The 16,394-nt window shown below is 35.3% G+C and overlaps 1 protein-coding gene across 2 annotated transcripts in view; it reads right to left on the bottom strand.

The window, feature by feature from the left end:
* LOC114320718 (putative leucine-rich repeat receptor-like serine/threonine-protein kinase At3g14840) overlaps positions 1-1,535 on the bottom strand; it is a 251,004-nt gene extending 249,469 nt beyond the window's left edge. For both annotated transcript variants that reach the window (XM_082879575.1, XM_082879582.1), the window contains exons 1-2: positions 1,293-1,535; positions 664-811 (exon numbers count right to left, since the gene is read on the bottom strand). In XM_082879575.1, the coding sequence (XP_082735701.1) occupies positions 664-811; positions 1,293-1,443 (299 nt within the window). In that variant the 5' untranslated portion in view covers positions 1,444-1,535. The remainder of the gene's footprint in view (positions 1-663; positions 812-1,292) is intronic.
* Between the last annotated feature and the right edge of the window lie 14,859 nt (positions 1,536-16,394).

The following is a 16,394-nucleotide window of genomic DNA, read 5'->3' as shown; positions in this document are numbered from 1 at the left end:
TTTTCTAAAATAAATAATTCTATAAATATAAAATTTAATTATAGAATTAGATGGAACCCTCTCATTCTTTCTGATGGTACTCACTCAAGTTAGCAAGTTCATATGCCTGTTTGGTGCAGCTTAAAAGCCGCTTGTTTCAGCTTTCAGCTTAATTTAAGTTATTTTGATGTGTTTGGTTTAGGCCTCGTTTGGCAAGAGGCTATTTTAGCCAATTAGCCAAAAAGTTACTAAATTAGCCAAAAAGTCAACAACCCATACCAAAAAGTCAAAGATTCTCTTTTCTCTCTACTTTTTGCACATCTTTTCGTAATTAGTTAAAAAGTCATCCCAAACATACAAGTTTTTTTTACCTACCTTTTTAGCCAAATAGTCAAAAAGTTACTAAATTAGTCTGTTCCCAAACGAGGCCTTAGTTTATAGCTTTTTGAAAGTAAAAAATTAACTTATTCTTTGAGTGGAGCAGGAGATGCTTAATTTATAAGTCAGATATCAACTTATATTCATAGTTATAAGTTATAAGCTGTTTAGGCATAAGTTATAAACACTTTTCTATAGTCCTACCAAACAGGGGCTATACTGACTTAGAATTCTCCGCAAGGTATAAATAAAATAAATAAAATTTAAAAAGTTATGAAAAGGGTGAGAGGGGAGAGAAAGACGTACATCATGGTAATATGGCAGAGGGTGGAGGAGGTGCAATTACAGGTGACATTATTATCAGTCCCTTCAGCCCAACTGCATGGATCTGCTTCTCCACTGAAGTTCCAATCATACTTTCCCAATGTCTTCCCAATTTGCTTCAAAGCTTCCACTGTAGTAAATAATAATAATAAATAAAGCAAATCAATAAAACAAATCAAAAAGCATATACAAATTTTTTTATTATTTTTATTTCTTCTTTTCTCCATACTGATACACTGAAGAAAAAATAATTTAGAAATTAAAATGAGTGAATTAAATTTAAATCTAGTCTACACAATCTGTGTACTTGTATAGTTTTTTTTTATTATTTATCTATATGCATATATATATATATATATATATATATATATATACAGAGAGAGAGACAGGGAAATGTTAAATTCACACAATTAAGCACAGAAAAATATAAATAAATAAAAAATAGTGTAGAGTATGAAACACACTAAAAATAAATTTTTATCACACCAAATTTTCTTCTATTATTATTATTTTTTTGGGTATACTTTCTGTGTTTTAATTATGTGCATCTAGCATATTTTTGATACACATAAACATATATATATATATATATATATATATATATATCATACCTTCATCAAGGGGGAGAAGAGTGGCTGCTGAGGCAAAAGTTGCTAAGTAAATGAAGAGAATAAGTGAAGTGAAGATATGTGGGAAAAACATGTTGAGAGATGATGTTGATGATGAGACGAAAGAGAGTTTCTTATGGATTTGAACATCCATTCTATTGCTGCATTACAAATAGCTGATTAAGAAGGTCCCTATTGTTTTATCATGAGAGAGCGAGAGAGAGAGAGAGCTTGAAGATGACACATACATAGAATTGGAGGGTAGAAATTTAATAAATACACTCCAATTTAAATTTAAGAGACTAAGACCAATAATCATTCATAAGGTGTCTCGTGCCAAAAAAAAAAAAACATTAAAAAGAAAATTTATTTTTCTTTTTAAATTTAGGATTTAACTCGTATGGCAACATAAATTTTGAATTTTAATTTTGTCAATTTAAATCTTAATATTTTGATTTGTTTTCAATTCAAACTATCTCTTTATTTTTATTAAGTAAAATTGACCCCCCAAAAAATGATATTTTAATCATTAAATTCAATGTCAAATATACATAACATGTCTAAAACATTATTTTTTGTTTAGTTTAATGACTCAAATATAATTTTTTGTCAGTTTTGTTTAATGAATATAAGAAGATAGTTTAGATTGAAAATAAATTAAAAGACTATGACTTAAGTTGACAAAATTAAAAGCCCGGGGTTTATTTTATTATAGGGATGAAACTTTGGAATTTTTTTGGTAAATTTTGTGAATAAAATTTATGACAAATTACACCGGAGGTCCCTCTATTGTACCCTTTATGTCATTTTGATTCCTACACTCTCAACTAGTTCAATTTTGACCATTAATTTTATATTTTTATTTCAAATTGGTCCAATTAATATTATCGTTAGTATTTTTTTAGGAAAATTATTACTAAATTGGTTAAGGTTAACTAACTGAGTTGAGTAAGTTTATAGTTTTGCTCTTAAAAATACGGCACGTGATACATATGTGCGTATTTTCTATATAAAAAAATATGCTAAGAGTTGTAATTAATTGAACCAAATTGAGACAAAATCACAAATTCATGACCAAAATTGAGACAATTGAAAGTACATGGACTAAAATGACCCCATAAAGTATATGGACTATCGTCATACTTTACCCTAAAATCTACACTTTGATTTGAAATTCTAAACAATTTTTTGGTCATTTTTTCTCACTGTGAGAAATTTCAATGTAATAGTGGTACCATGTCATCGTTGATACATGATATCACCATTGAATAATAGAACTTGTAACGCTTTGGGTCGAGATCCAAGTTTTCTGTCAAAAATTGGACTTAGTCTGAAAAATTAAAAATTGGAATTTTCAAAACTTATGATTTTGAAAATAATATTTGGTGGTAATTGTTCCTTATACATTACATAGTCTAATTTGATTTTATGAAATTTTTCTATGAAGTATTAATCACTTTATTTCAATGTCAAACTTATAAATTTTAGTCGGAAAATTATTTTGTACTAAACTGAGGGAGTCACTTTTTGATTTCATTGGATTTTGATTTTTTTTTTAATTTATTTTTCCTTGAATTCAAATGGGAGGTATTTCCTTATTTACATTGTAAACTTTGGTAAATGAAATATAAATGTAAGAGGCTAAATGAAAGTATTTACTTAAATGGTTACAAATGGAAATAAGGTTGAGGTGCTGGGAGTACCTTAGGAAATGTACTGGGTGACTAGCTGTGTCTAGGGTGACTGCTTGAGAGGTCAAGTGGTCGCTCGAGCGGAGATGTGAGGCTCCTAGTATTTTCACTGTAGACCTGCAAAACTTGTGAGAGATTGTATTCACTATTCGTGCGATGAAATGTTCGCTCAACCGATCTGTTCAGGATCAGCACTTTGAAAAGTCATTTTGGGCCACTTTTCTTCGTTCTTTCCAGATTCTTCTCCCTCCCCTCCCTCTTTTTCAGCCATTGTTGAGCTCTAAGCTCATTAAACCCTAGATTTCATCTCCTTACAGTAAGATTCTCACCCATGTTTCTTATATAAAAACGTAGAGCACAATGAGGGCTTCCTATCAATTTGAGCGTATCGTGTTTTCATCGACATTGGAATTTCGGGGTTCTTCCTCTTCTTGATAACGGTAGGGATTTCTTTTCTTCTCTTCGCTATGTTCTTATAGATAGATGAGTGTTATGTTGGTATTGCATAAAAACCTCATGTTGAGGGATTTTTTTAAAAGCATAGAGATGAATTAAGGGTTTCCACATAAAGAGAGTTAACTTTATGATTTACGAGACTTAATGAAGTTTTGGACAAATTGAGATATGATTTTGCGCCTTAAAGGAAAAAGCCCTAATTTTGGTCAAGCCGCAGTTATGGATTTTATTTTTAAAATAATGAATTATTTCAATTGGCCTTAAATTCTTGAAATTAAGTTTATGATTGGCTAAGATGAGTATAAATGATGATAATTAATTGTTGTGAGAATGATTATGGTGTATGAGGGTTGTGTTGGAGGAATTGATAATGAAAATTAAAATTAATAAACTTTGGGGAGTGTATGATACCAATTGTGTAGTGTAATTGAATATAAAGAGTTGGTGTTAGTGTTGAGAAGTAAAGAATGTCGTGGGAAATAAATTGTAATTATTTCTAAAGATGAACTCTTACCATTGTCATGCAATTATGTTGTTGATTTAATCTATGAGTTGTAATAATGAGTGACATGACGAATTGATGGGTTGTGATGTTGGAATAAGGGTCCATTTCCTTCCGACTTATGACAGGTAAAGCGTGGTGCTTGATAGAGGTTCTGCTTTTCTTCCGGCGTAAAGCCCAGAAAAGTACGTGGTTTGTTGGTAGGGTTTGGTGAAGCCTGTTGTTGGCATGTGAATATTGTTGAGAATTCTTGTAACAATTCCCTTATGTGATTGTGATAATTGTTAGATGTAGATTTGAAGTGTGTAACAATTCCCTTATGTGATTGCGAAATTTGTTGTGTTGTGTATGCTTTTGGTGTTTTGTGTGTATTGGTAAGGTGACGAGTTGTGGCATTATTAATGAGTGTAAAATATGAATTAGAAGGAGTAAATGATTAATTGGCTTACAACCTATATCTAAGGAAACGAGGCTTAAGGAAATTATTCTAATGAATTTTGAAGAGATAAAGAGTTAACAAAGGAGGTCTCTATGAAATGTCAAGTGGGATTTTGTGAAAAGAGTATCTATTTAGGAAATCTATTTTGCATATAAGAGGACACGTTATTTATATATGTATCATTTGATAGCATTCATGATTACATTTATCTATTGATTATTATTATTGAGAATCACTGTAGATCCCTACTAGATCTCGTGTTCATCCCATATTGCTTAATTATTTTCAAGGACAGAGTCGGGTACAATAGTTGGAAGATCAAGAAGCTATTTATTATATTATGAGTTTGTCTTATGTAAATTTTGAATGAAAGATTAAGGATAGTTGTATTAAGGTGGTTCTTTCTATGTAATTATTTATTTTGAAATCTTTTATGTAAGCCTTTTTGGCATGTACTATGAATATTGTTGTGAACATATTTAGTATCATTGTATTTATGCGAGAATGAACCTCATTTATTCTATTCAGTTTGTGTTCTATAAATAATATTGGAAATGAATTTTTATAAGGAAATTTGGTAAATTATACGAGTAATGAAATTGAGGGTGTGACAGAACTGAACCTCCCCTTCTAAATATAATCACCTTACCTAACTTATCCTATTAACTGACACATATGCATAGTGATAGTGGGGTAGAATGCACTTATGATAAGCTCTGTTTGGTAAGCCATGCCTCCTCTACAAAAGGCTAATTATAATACAATAAAAATGCAAGACACCTTACAATAATCTTCAATCCTAGTTTGAGAAACTAAGAGACCAAAAAACATCTAAAAGACCAAAACTGGATAAAATATAAGATTTGCCAATATAGTTGAAACACATGGTTTTAGAAATACAAGTATATACTATATGTGCATTTTGCAACACAAATATTTGAAAAATTCTCTAGATGTACTAAGCATTCATCTGTTGTAAATCGATTCCAAAAAGAAAAAAGAAAGTAAGCAAACGTAGACTGTTATATTGCAAGGACAATATTAAAATGAAAACCAACCAAGAGAATTTGTACCCATTTCTCTATTCTTTGTTTTCCCAATAATCAGAATTCAAATTGAGAAACTAGCGATCAACAGTAGAAGTAGAAGAAGCAATTGATGGCAATTCAATTAAACCGACATTCATGTTTGTTAATTAACTGTTAAATTAGAAATATGAAAATGGAGATAGTAAAAGAATTGAATGTACTACAATTTTAAGGTTTGCAAATACCACATTCCATTGTATTTTTGCGTAGTAGGTAGCATCTCCACCAAAGAATACCTAGAAGTAAGATGATAACAAAAGCTACTGCAGCCACGATTCCAACCACAACACCCACATATATGTTTCTACTTTTTTGATGGCTGAGGTAAATAATCTGCATGGAGATAGGAAAAAGAAAAACATTTGAACCCAATTAATTGACAAGAAATGAATGAATTGATAATTTGTAACACTTTAAATAAATGAACTGATCATCATTATTATTAATCCTAGAAGGAATTGTTTTACAAAAGACCTCCAAAACCATTTTAGCTCTACATCCGATTTAACACTAAATTGTATTTTTTACTTTTTTGATGGACATGAAAACAAGGTAGAACCTCTCATCAAAATAAATGAATTGTATGCCTAATGCAATCCCTTAAAACCCTTGAAAGTGTGGGTTACCCAATTGAATACGTAATTAAAATTTTATGGTTCAGTGTAGGATTTGTTAAGTTGAAAATCTCAACTTCATACGCAAAGTTGGTCTAATATGGGACTAATCTATACTCATGTCAATGATCTTAACCATTCATTTCATATGACAAGTTCAGAAAAACATGCATGTAAAAAATAGGTTGATCAAATATAAATAATCACATGAGTGATCTATTCTTAAGAACATGTAGGTCGTATAGATAAAAATGATCTAATGGTACGACAATCAATATTACATTAATTTGATTTTTTATATAGATAATTTTCTTAGTTAGTTATATAAGATGAACGGTTTAGATCATAGAAGCGAGTTCAAGTGTATTCGTGAGAGGGGGATTTACACCGAGTAAATGGGTCAAGCTAGCTTGGGCTTGGGCCAAATTCTGGGATTGTAGGACCGAGCTGGGATAGCTGAACATGGTTTGGGCCAAAGTTCTAGCTCGGTCAAATTAAGGTCATGCCATCGACCGAGCTCATGGATTGGACGGGACTTGTCCGCAGTGAGCTAGGCTCAGCCAAGCAGGAGAACAATCGAAGTTAAAGAGCCCAGCCAAGCTAATGGTCCTGGACGCGTGCCAGGATCTGGCGAGGTTGGTACAGATGATTTGACATTGCCGATTTGGATTGGAAACCAGCTAGACGCCCCGGACCTAAACCTGCTGAGAGTAGCACGACCATGAGGGTGGATAATAGCCATGTGTTGAGTATAGCTCGATAGGAATTGCTACGTGGCCCAATTTGAATGCAAAGGAAAGATCCCACCACTCGTACGTGTCAATACTGTTTGGCTGTTTTGTCGACGCTGTTTGACAGTATTGATACATACACGTGTAAGGAGACGAGAGGACAGTACTTTCACGTATCCAAGAAAGGATGAGCAAGGAAGTGAGTGCATAAACTATATAAACCCTGCGGCGCCTCTATGCAATAGGTCAGAATTCTTGTTACCTTAGAGCTATCTGTTCTTTTGTCTTCTTTCTCTCTCTCTAAGGGTGCTAGCTTGACCGCCGGAGGAGTTTTCCGACAACACACCCGTCGAGCAGCTCACCGTCGCTGTGCTTTCAGGTTGTACGACACCACTCGGAGTAATGCAAAGCTTGGACGAAAGGAGTACGGAGACAAAAAATATTTGTTCCCCGTCCAATTCGATAATGGGTCAACTTTACCATGAAGTTGAGATCTCAAGCTTTAACAAATCCGAACTCATAATTTTCTTTGTTTATTATTGTGATTTCAAAATATTCTCATTAGTTTCTGTGACTTTAGCAATGCTCTTTCTCTATATTTTAGACAAGATCAGTATAATTTATCCTTTATATTTTCATGGGAACACTATGCAATTAGATTGTCCAGTTTAGTTTTGTGGGCCCATTACATAATCATTTTAATAATTTAACCCAGTCATTTTATAATTCTTTGTATATAAATTAGTCATAATAATAAAAAAATAAATCAAATAGATAATTTTAACCATGTATTTGTGTTTTAAAAATATATAGTACATTCTCCAAATTATATTTATGAAAAATTGCATACCAGTGAAATTTTTATAAAAAATTACACATTAGTGAATTTTTTACAAAAAATTACGTATCAATGAAAAAGTTTATGAATTTAATTATCAATATTTATAAACTTTAACATTGATTTAATTTTTTTTTTTAAAATATACCGAGTTATAATTCTCCCTTATATTTATTGTGTAGTATATTTTTTAAATAAATTTGTTGAAACTTCTAATTTCAGTTATTAAGTCAGTACGAGTCTTGTCATTGATATTATAACGGATAAGTGATCCCAGACTTATTCATCTAGAATTTTTTGGATGGGTGATTGTGTGGTGAAAATTAAATTTATGTAATATGATTATATGAGGTCCATGTACAAAATAAATCTTAATAACAAAATAATAATTTAAAATAATTTATGAGTGGATAAGGATGTGTTCATAGTATTATTCTATTATAACTGCGTTATTGAATCAATGCGACTCTCATCGTTGATGATTAACATATAACGGTTTAGAATAGAATATTAAAAAATGAAATCATCCAAATAAGTCTTGCAGTTGGCTCATAGGGTCAAACTCAACTGAAGTGCCTAGAGGCAGGATTGCTATTTTTATAATTTGGAATTTGGTTGAACTTCGAGGCTCCAAGTTGTTTTATTTATTAATAATTAATAGTTATATCAAAAGTGAAATGTAATTTTTTAAACGTAATAAAGAAATTTATATTGTCAACAAATATCAAGAGTTGTATTTATAATTTATCTTATTAAAATACGTAACATTTTTTATGCGAATTCCAATTCATAAAACAGTAAAGAAAATAAGTAAATAAAAAATAAACACACACAACACAATCTCTACGTCTTTTGATAATATGCTTGTATCCACGGAGGAGGAAAAAAAAAATCAAAGTTTTATCGGTTGAGGTGAGATCCAATGGGTTTAGATTCTTTAGAACAAAGTCTTTATACCACAAAAAAAAAAAAAAAAAAAAAAAAAAAAAAAAGAAGAAGAAGACAAAAAATCATTAAGAATTGAATGAAAAATTGTTTCATAAAGTTGGCCTCATGAATGTAGTATTGAAAATTGTATATAACTGCCAATCCCACATTGATTGTAGAGGAAAACATTGATGGGTAATTAAACCTCAAGATTTGGAAGAGCGCATGAGCCCTTTGGGGCATCTAAATTTTTTGAAGGAAGGGAGCCATGGATGCTTTAAAGATGGGTTTGGGCCAAAACTATAGTCCAAGTTAGTCATGCGAAAATTGCCACACGCATACACCGCCTGTCTGCCTGGACCGGACCGGATTGGGTCTGTGGATTGTGGATCTTGGGGCTTGGGGGTTGAGGCTAGTTGGAATGGGTGAGGTTTGGGATGGGCCAAATTGGTGGTCCACTAACCTAATCTTTTTGGGCCGAATCTGTAAAGTGGCTACTAATATATATACACACGTGTATATTGTGTGTAACTCACACACTTAAGTCCCATTAGTTTGCAAAAGTTATTGGGTAGTTTTGCTTGCATTTGTTGCCAACCTTCATGGCTGGGAGGCTCCTCATCTCTCTTCCATTGTGTATAAAAAGGAGACCATTTTCCTTGGGTTCAACACAAAAATTTTTGCTCTCATATTATAGTCAAGTCAGTCTGCCCCTATAATATATTCTTCTTGTGTGAGAGAGTGCTTCTGTTGTTAGTTCGTCGAAGCTAACAGAAGATGCTTCTGCGTTAGCAGGTCTAGACTGTCGTATCCTGGGAGACAGACGCCGACATATCTCCAACACCCACAGTGAGAAGGCAAATTTATTTTAAGGAGACTATAGTACTATATAGACTTCGGTTTTTCCTATTATAAATGTTGGATCACCCCATGTGAAAGGGGTGATCCTCATTTCATATTGCAGGCCAATTATTGTTCCAACTCCATGCAAGCAAAGGAGAAAGTCAATGAAGGATGGCATGAAAGGACTTCCACCACAGGTGAAGGGAAGGTCTAAGCTGGGCACTTCTCCCTTCTCTTCCCGTTGTAGCCATTGGTGACTCTCACCATTAAAGAAGGTAGAAAATGGTGGTGAGTTTGTCTCCTCTCTCTCACTCTCTTTGTGTATAAATAGAGAAGAGAAGTGAAGAGCAAAGGCAAGCAGTGAGTGTGTGAAGAGTAGTGTATACTCTGTGTTGTATCAGAAATTTGAGAGAGAGAGAGAGAGCTGTGAGTTGAGTGAGAATTTTATCTCCTCCTCTGTATTTGTATTTTGCTCCATTTTAGTGAAAATTCTCATTTCTGTCCGTGGATGTAGGCATTGGGCCGAACCACGTAAACATTGTGTGCTCTGTGTGTGTGAGACTATTTTATGGATGTGTTTGATCCTAACAATAAAAACAATAAAATAGCACCTGTTTAATTTTTTCCGTGAGCCGAGATCTTCACTGCAGGAAATTGTTTGGCCACTGCTGCACCTAAATAGAACTCCGGGTCATACATTCTAATTGTCCTTTGTATATTACAATGTTGGTGCTTCTGTTGATCATTTAATAATTAAAAAAAAAAAAAGCTTCTGTTTGTGGCTTATGTTCGAAAAAAGAAAAAAACAAAGGTTGGTTATTACACACAATATTGTGTAGACTAATATGTTATTTCTGCCTCTCTTTCCCGAATTCTTGATTGCTTTGACCAATAAGATATAGATATATCTCCCTTAGGGTGCCTATTAGTTCTTTGCTTTGTATGTCTTATTTAATTTAAGGGGGGAAAAAAAAATGAATCTGTTCTCTGACGGTGTGCCAATTAGGAATACATATTTCGTTTAGTAAATTCATGTATAGTGTAGACGTCCCCCGAATGCCCCGGGAGGGAATCCCATTCTATTCATTTGGGCTTACTACAGTTCAGACTCAAATTGTCACGATTCTTAATCTGAACCAAAGAGTCTAAATCCGGCAAATCGTTTTGGAAAACAGATTTTTGAAAAGAAGTGCCAAACATGGACTGCTTTGCCAGATACAGAGTCACCACCTAAATATTTTATTTTGGGGGAATTTAGGAAACCTTGACTCGTTTGCCTAAGGCCACGTGTCCGTCATCACCAAAGTTGCCTCGGCTCGGGAACTTGGGTACGATTGGGAAAGGTCAGCTATGAGCACCCCCTCTCGCCCGATCCGAAGACCGGCCTCTACTAACCATCATATCTTGTTTTGAAAACATTATGCATTCTTATTCCGGTTATTAGCCTAGATTTACTATGTGATGCGCACAGCATGACAAATATAGATTGAGTCGCCTGAATTGGGACAAAGCATCGCATATCCGTTTGTTTGGAAATCGGTTTGAAATTTGCTACTCGCAAGTAGGCTAAAACATGGATTTCGACGAGTTGTTCCAACTCAAACAATCCAACCTTCACCCACAGGCATTCAGGCAGATATATCACATAAGCATATAGCCTCATGGTAAGCATGCTAATATGGCAACACTCACACACATGCAAGATGCTAAAGCATAAGAGCTTACCTAGTACTCCAAGTCAAAACAGAAACTAGTTAGTAATCAAATGCATGATCCTAGTTTATGTTAAGATGGCTAATGCAACACATACAGAATGCAACTAGAATGGGGTCGACTAATATAAGAATGGCATGTGAGATGCGACAACTCGATACACGTATTCAAGTTGGAATGGAAATACTATGCAGTTAGTATGATGCGCCGAGCCCGGTGCGTGCAGGACTGATGAATGATACACGCATGCATAGCATAAGGTATGCTAAATTAAACATGCCCTAAACTAACCATCGAAAGCTAGTAAATAAAAGGGAAGAAAGACGTGGGGTTGGAAGACATACACACACTCACGCACACTTAATACACAATTGCCGTCACTCGAAGGGTCCGAATAAATAATACAGATTTAACTAATTAACTACCTGACTAACTAACTAATTAATTACAAAACTTCTAATTAATCAACAAATTAATTACAGAAAGAAGGTGGCCGTAGCCCCGCCTCGGAATGATGGGATGATGCATGCTCGATTTGCCGCGCCCGGAAACCCGATACCATGCCACTGTTGCCTCTGTTTACACTGCCTTACTCCTCTGAAAGATATGAAAGTTTCCAAAACTGCTTTGTACTTCCTCCTGAGTGTTTTGGATTTCCACCGGCCAAGGAATATGATCACCGGCCATGGGAATATGCTCATCGGCTAAATATTGGGCCATCAGTTGGACACTGATGGTCGGTCGGCACTACAAATGGCCGGCCGGCTATTTCTTCCTGCAGAATCCTGCAGTTGGCAGCAGCAGAGGGCAAGCAGTGTATGGCATGGAATTTTCAAGCAAATGTGAGCATGGCCACACTCCCTATCATGCAATGGACTCAAGGGAGCGTGGCTTTCGACCCTCGGGCCATCAATTATGCATTTTGATGCATGATGGCCTAAGAGGCCAAGTTTGCCATTCAAGGTAAATGCATGCACAAAAGAAATGAATGCCTCATGCCCTATCATGTTGAGGTCAGGGGCATTGGCGACCGAGAAGTGAGACGTGTTTCGTCACTTTAAGTACGAATGCGCCTCATTCCTCAAATTTGGTTTGACACCCCAAACCAAACAAGATGCAATGCATGTATGCCATATACAATGCAAAGTGATGCAACTCATGCAAGGCAATATGAGCATGCTAAGCCAATGCAACATGACACTACTTACTCATGCAAGCTAAACTAATGCAATATGAACATGTCAAGCATACAACAAGACTATGTGATGCACTCAGCTAAACAATATCCAAACATGCAAACAAGATATAATGCAAGCATGTAACTAATGTAATGCAACATGCATCATGCTAAGCATGCAACTATATACAAGGGTGGTCATAAACTGAAATGGGAGGCCTCAGCCATGCCCCAAAACAGTGGCCGAAAGTGGTGGAAATGGTGGACAAATGCTCATGCAAACATGCATACCAATGGGCCTAAGACTAAGGCATAAAAAGGAGCATTCTACTACAACTATCATGACCACTCATGACATGGACTAAGTAACCAAAAACAGAGTTTCTATGCATCAAAATATGCCCCAAAACCCACTGATATGGCAGCCCCAAAGACTTAAACACATATGTATGCACAATGGATTATATATGGAGCATAGGATCACATCTCTTCAAAGCATTGAAAGGATAACAAAATGCAAACATGTAAGCATAAAACATGGACTGAAATAACCTAATAAGTGATTCCAAATCACTAAAATAGCCAAGATAGTGCATGCTAATGACTCACACACCCGATGCCAACATGCTAGAATGCAAAGAGACTATACAAAGCATGAAAGGCATGACCAAATCAACATCCAACAGACTTCAAGCATGATGAAACATGACCAAAAGCTTCACAAAGCTAGGCAAAAACATGCAAGCATGATGGTCTAATGGCAAGATGCACTTCTAGGCAAAATGGGGGAATACAAGGCAAGTGTATAATGCATGAAATGGACCATTAATTCGACCAAAAACAGAGGCATATTATGACCTAACAACACCCAAAAACCTCTGAAATGGAGCCAAAGACAACTTCTCATGCATGCTACCATTATGAGCAAAAAACATGGACAAAAGAGACACAAAGGGAGAGGGGTGTCCCTCCCCTATGCAAGACCTCAAAACCTCTTCTTGACCACTAAAAATCCTCTGGATTTCAGTGGTGAGAAGACCAACACACGAAGGTATTCAAAGCTCGACCAAAGAAGGCACAAAAGGGCCAAACAAGGCCTAAGAGGGGCAGGTCGACCCCCAACACCGAAATGACCTTAATGAAACATCTTAAGCATGCAAATACAAGACTTTTTTTTAGTTATACACAAGGTTCAAAACAGCATGCAAAGGGGGGGGGGAGGGTAAAAGCTAATGCAAGATTGGGGAATATAAAGCAATAGTGTTACCCTTGAAGAACACTTCAAGAACAGCAAGTCCAGCCCCCTTCTTCTGATCAAAACCAGCTCAAAACTTCAAGAACAAACCCTCAACACCTCCAAAGTCGAAGTATGGTGCAATGCTAGGTGACTTAGTGCAAAACTAAGAACAAAACACACTTTTTGGCCCTCAAACACACACAAATGAAGAGAGAGAGGGAGATATAGAGAGAGAGTGGAGTATATACCAGATATATATGTATTATCTCTGGTTTTACTGAACCCTCCAAAGGAGAGGGAAGGTCTCATTATATAGAGCAAGATAGAGGCCTAAGCTTCCAAGAGAAGCTAACAAAAGGGGTCAAGGCTTCTTAAAGAAGCTAAGGCAAAGGGGCCAAGGCTTTCTTAGGAAGCTGAGACATGTGTCTAAGCTTCTTGAGGAAGCTAAGACAAAGGTCCAAGCTTCCCCAAGAAGCTAGACCAAAAGGATGCAAAGGGTGCAATTCCTCCATACACGTGTTTGGAGGACAGGTCCGTGCACTCCAGCTGGCACAGCCGGCATGCACAATGCCTGAGAAAGGCGAAAAGGGGGTGCTGGCCAAAAAAAGAGACCACCGGCCAAATTCATGGTCGGCCGACCACACAAAATGCCGATACACCTCAAATAAGTGCCGACCGACCAAACATTTGGTCGGTAGAAAAAATGAAAGGCCGGTGGCTTCATGCCACAGTCGGTGGGTTTCAAGGATGGCTAAAAAGCCTCTTTCCATCCTCAGAAGCACAAAACACAAGTCCCTGGTGCAAAACCAAGCACAGAACAGGCAAGTTAAGAGATCCTGAGGCAAGGTGCGCGGCCAAGGCCTCCGGGAACTCAAAACGAACACGAACATGGATGATCACCGAGTGTTCGAACGGTGACGTCCAAGTCTTGAGGATGGTCAAAAATGGGGTGTCTACATATAGTTTGCACACTTATTTGTTGCTAGTATAATTTTATTTTATGAGTATGATTCATCATTTTTTACCATACTTTACATGTCTTTTTATTTTATAATTTTATAATATAACTGGCATGCTCATGAGTGCTTAAATTTTTTGTTAATATTGACATGCTAATTATTCTCTAGTTTTCTAGTATAATCAACATGTTCAATATTTTTACATTCTGGTTTACTTCACATGTTTGTTAGATCCTAGATTTGCATGTTTTAAAATTTTCTAGATTTTAGTTTATGTTTCTAGAATTATTTACATGATCTTATTTCTAAAATAATTTACATGTTAATTGCTAGAAACATTCACATGTTTATTGTATGATTACTGTTTTATAAAATTCCACATAATTCTAGCCTATTAAATTTTAATTTAAGGTATTGGAGTGTCACGCCCTCAAAAAAAAAGACATAGTCCAACTATTCAAATAATCCATAAAGCAAAATAGAAGATTACATATTGCATTCATCAGAGTATTTAGTACAAAAGTATTACATGTTGACAACAAAAGTAAATGCCCTACGGGTTTACAACTTTCCAAGTCAACACTTGGTTACAAATGAAGAGAGTTCTAACTCTTTACATATTAAGCCCTTGGCTTGATTTACATTGAACACCAAAAATAACAATACAGAAATACACTTCCAGCCTTCTAAACCTCCCAAGCTACAACCTTGGAGGCGGCATATCACCTGCACCTGAAAATGATGTTCCTAGAAGGGTGAGCCAAAGTCCAGTAGAGATATGCTAAACCAATTATGAGAAATAACTAAAGCATTAGCATCCGAAAAATGGTTAACACTTATAAGCCAAATTACACCCTTTACCAAAACTATCAACAAGTACATCCATATTTCAAATCTATCTCTATTCATCCACCCAAGTTAATTCATGAGCATGGGTCACTATTCACTCAAATATTTCAAAATGAGACTACGACTCATATTATCAACCCTTCAATCATTAACAATTCTAAATGGGACTACAACTCCTATAGGCAAAACTTCAATTCACCAACAATTCAAAATGAGACTCCAACTCATATTATCAACACTTCAATTCATCAACATCATTCAGATGTATAAAAGGCTTCGGGACTTTCACCCTGGACACTGCGGCCAACTTAATTATCAATGGAGTCCATCCCCTATCTCCTCCCAAATAATGGAGTACATCCCCTATCTGCTCCCACACAATGGAGTACATCCCCTTTCTTCTCCCAAACAAAGATACATATGCAATGTATTTAAACGCGTTATCAAATACAATGATCAATCAAACCACATATTCAATGTGATAATCCAACCGTCATATTCAATGACATATCATAATTGATTAGTTTCAATTTACCTAATTATCATGTAATTCTACAACAATCATGACTATCCTCCACCGATAGCCCAAAACAGTTATATCTAGACAGATAAATAAATCTATCAAGCAGCTAAAGTATTACATTTTCCATAGGTGAGCGGTTTATCAACCAAACTACACCATTTATTCACAATCTCCCCCAATTTCATGATTCTCAATTGAATTTCATATTTCCATAATGATTTTGTCATTTTTATAATTGGTTCAATAAATCCTAACTAGGGCATTTTTCCCATTTCTCTATTATTGTTTCCAAGGCCAAATTTCATCAATCATACATAATAACCTCATTTTAGGGACCACACATACACTTGGAACCCAAAAAATAGAAAACCCCTCTTTTATGATTTCAATTCCAAACCCTAACTTCACCCAAAAATCCCAAATACCACCATTTATACAAAATGACCAATACTTATGTTAAAACTCATAGAGGAGATTATAATATTCCTACCTCGAATTTCGGAGCTCAAAGGAGAAGA

This window comes from Camellia sinensis, chromosome 7 (assembly GCF_055761805.1).
Source record: "Camellia sinensis isolate YWXY chromosome 7, ASM5576180v1, whole genome shotgun sequence".
NCBI classification, from domain to species: domain Eukaryota; kingdom Viridiplantae; phylum Streptophyta; class Magnoliopsida; order Ericales; family Theaceae; genus Camellia; species Camellia sinensis.
This window is presented reverse-complemented; position numbering and strand designations above follow the sequence as displayed.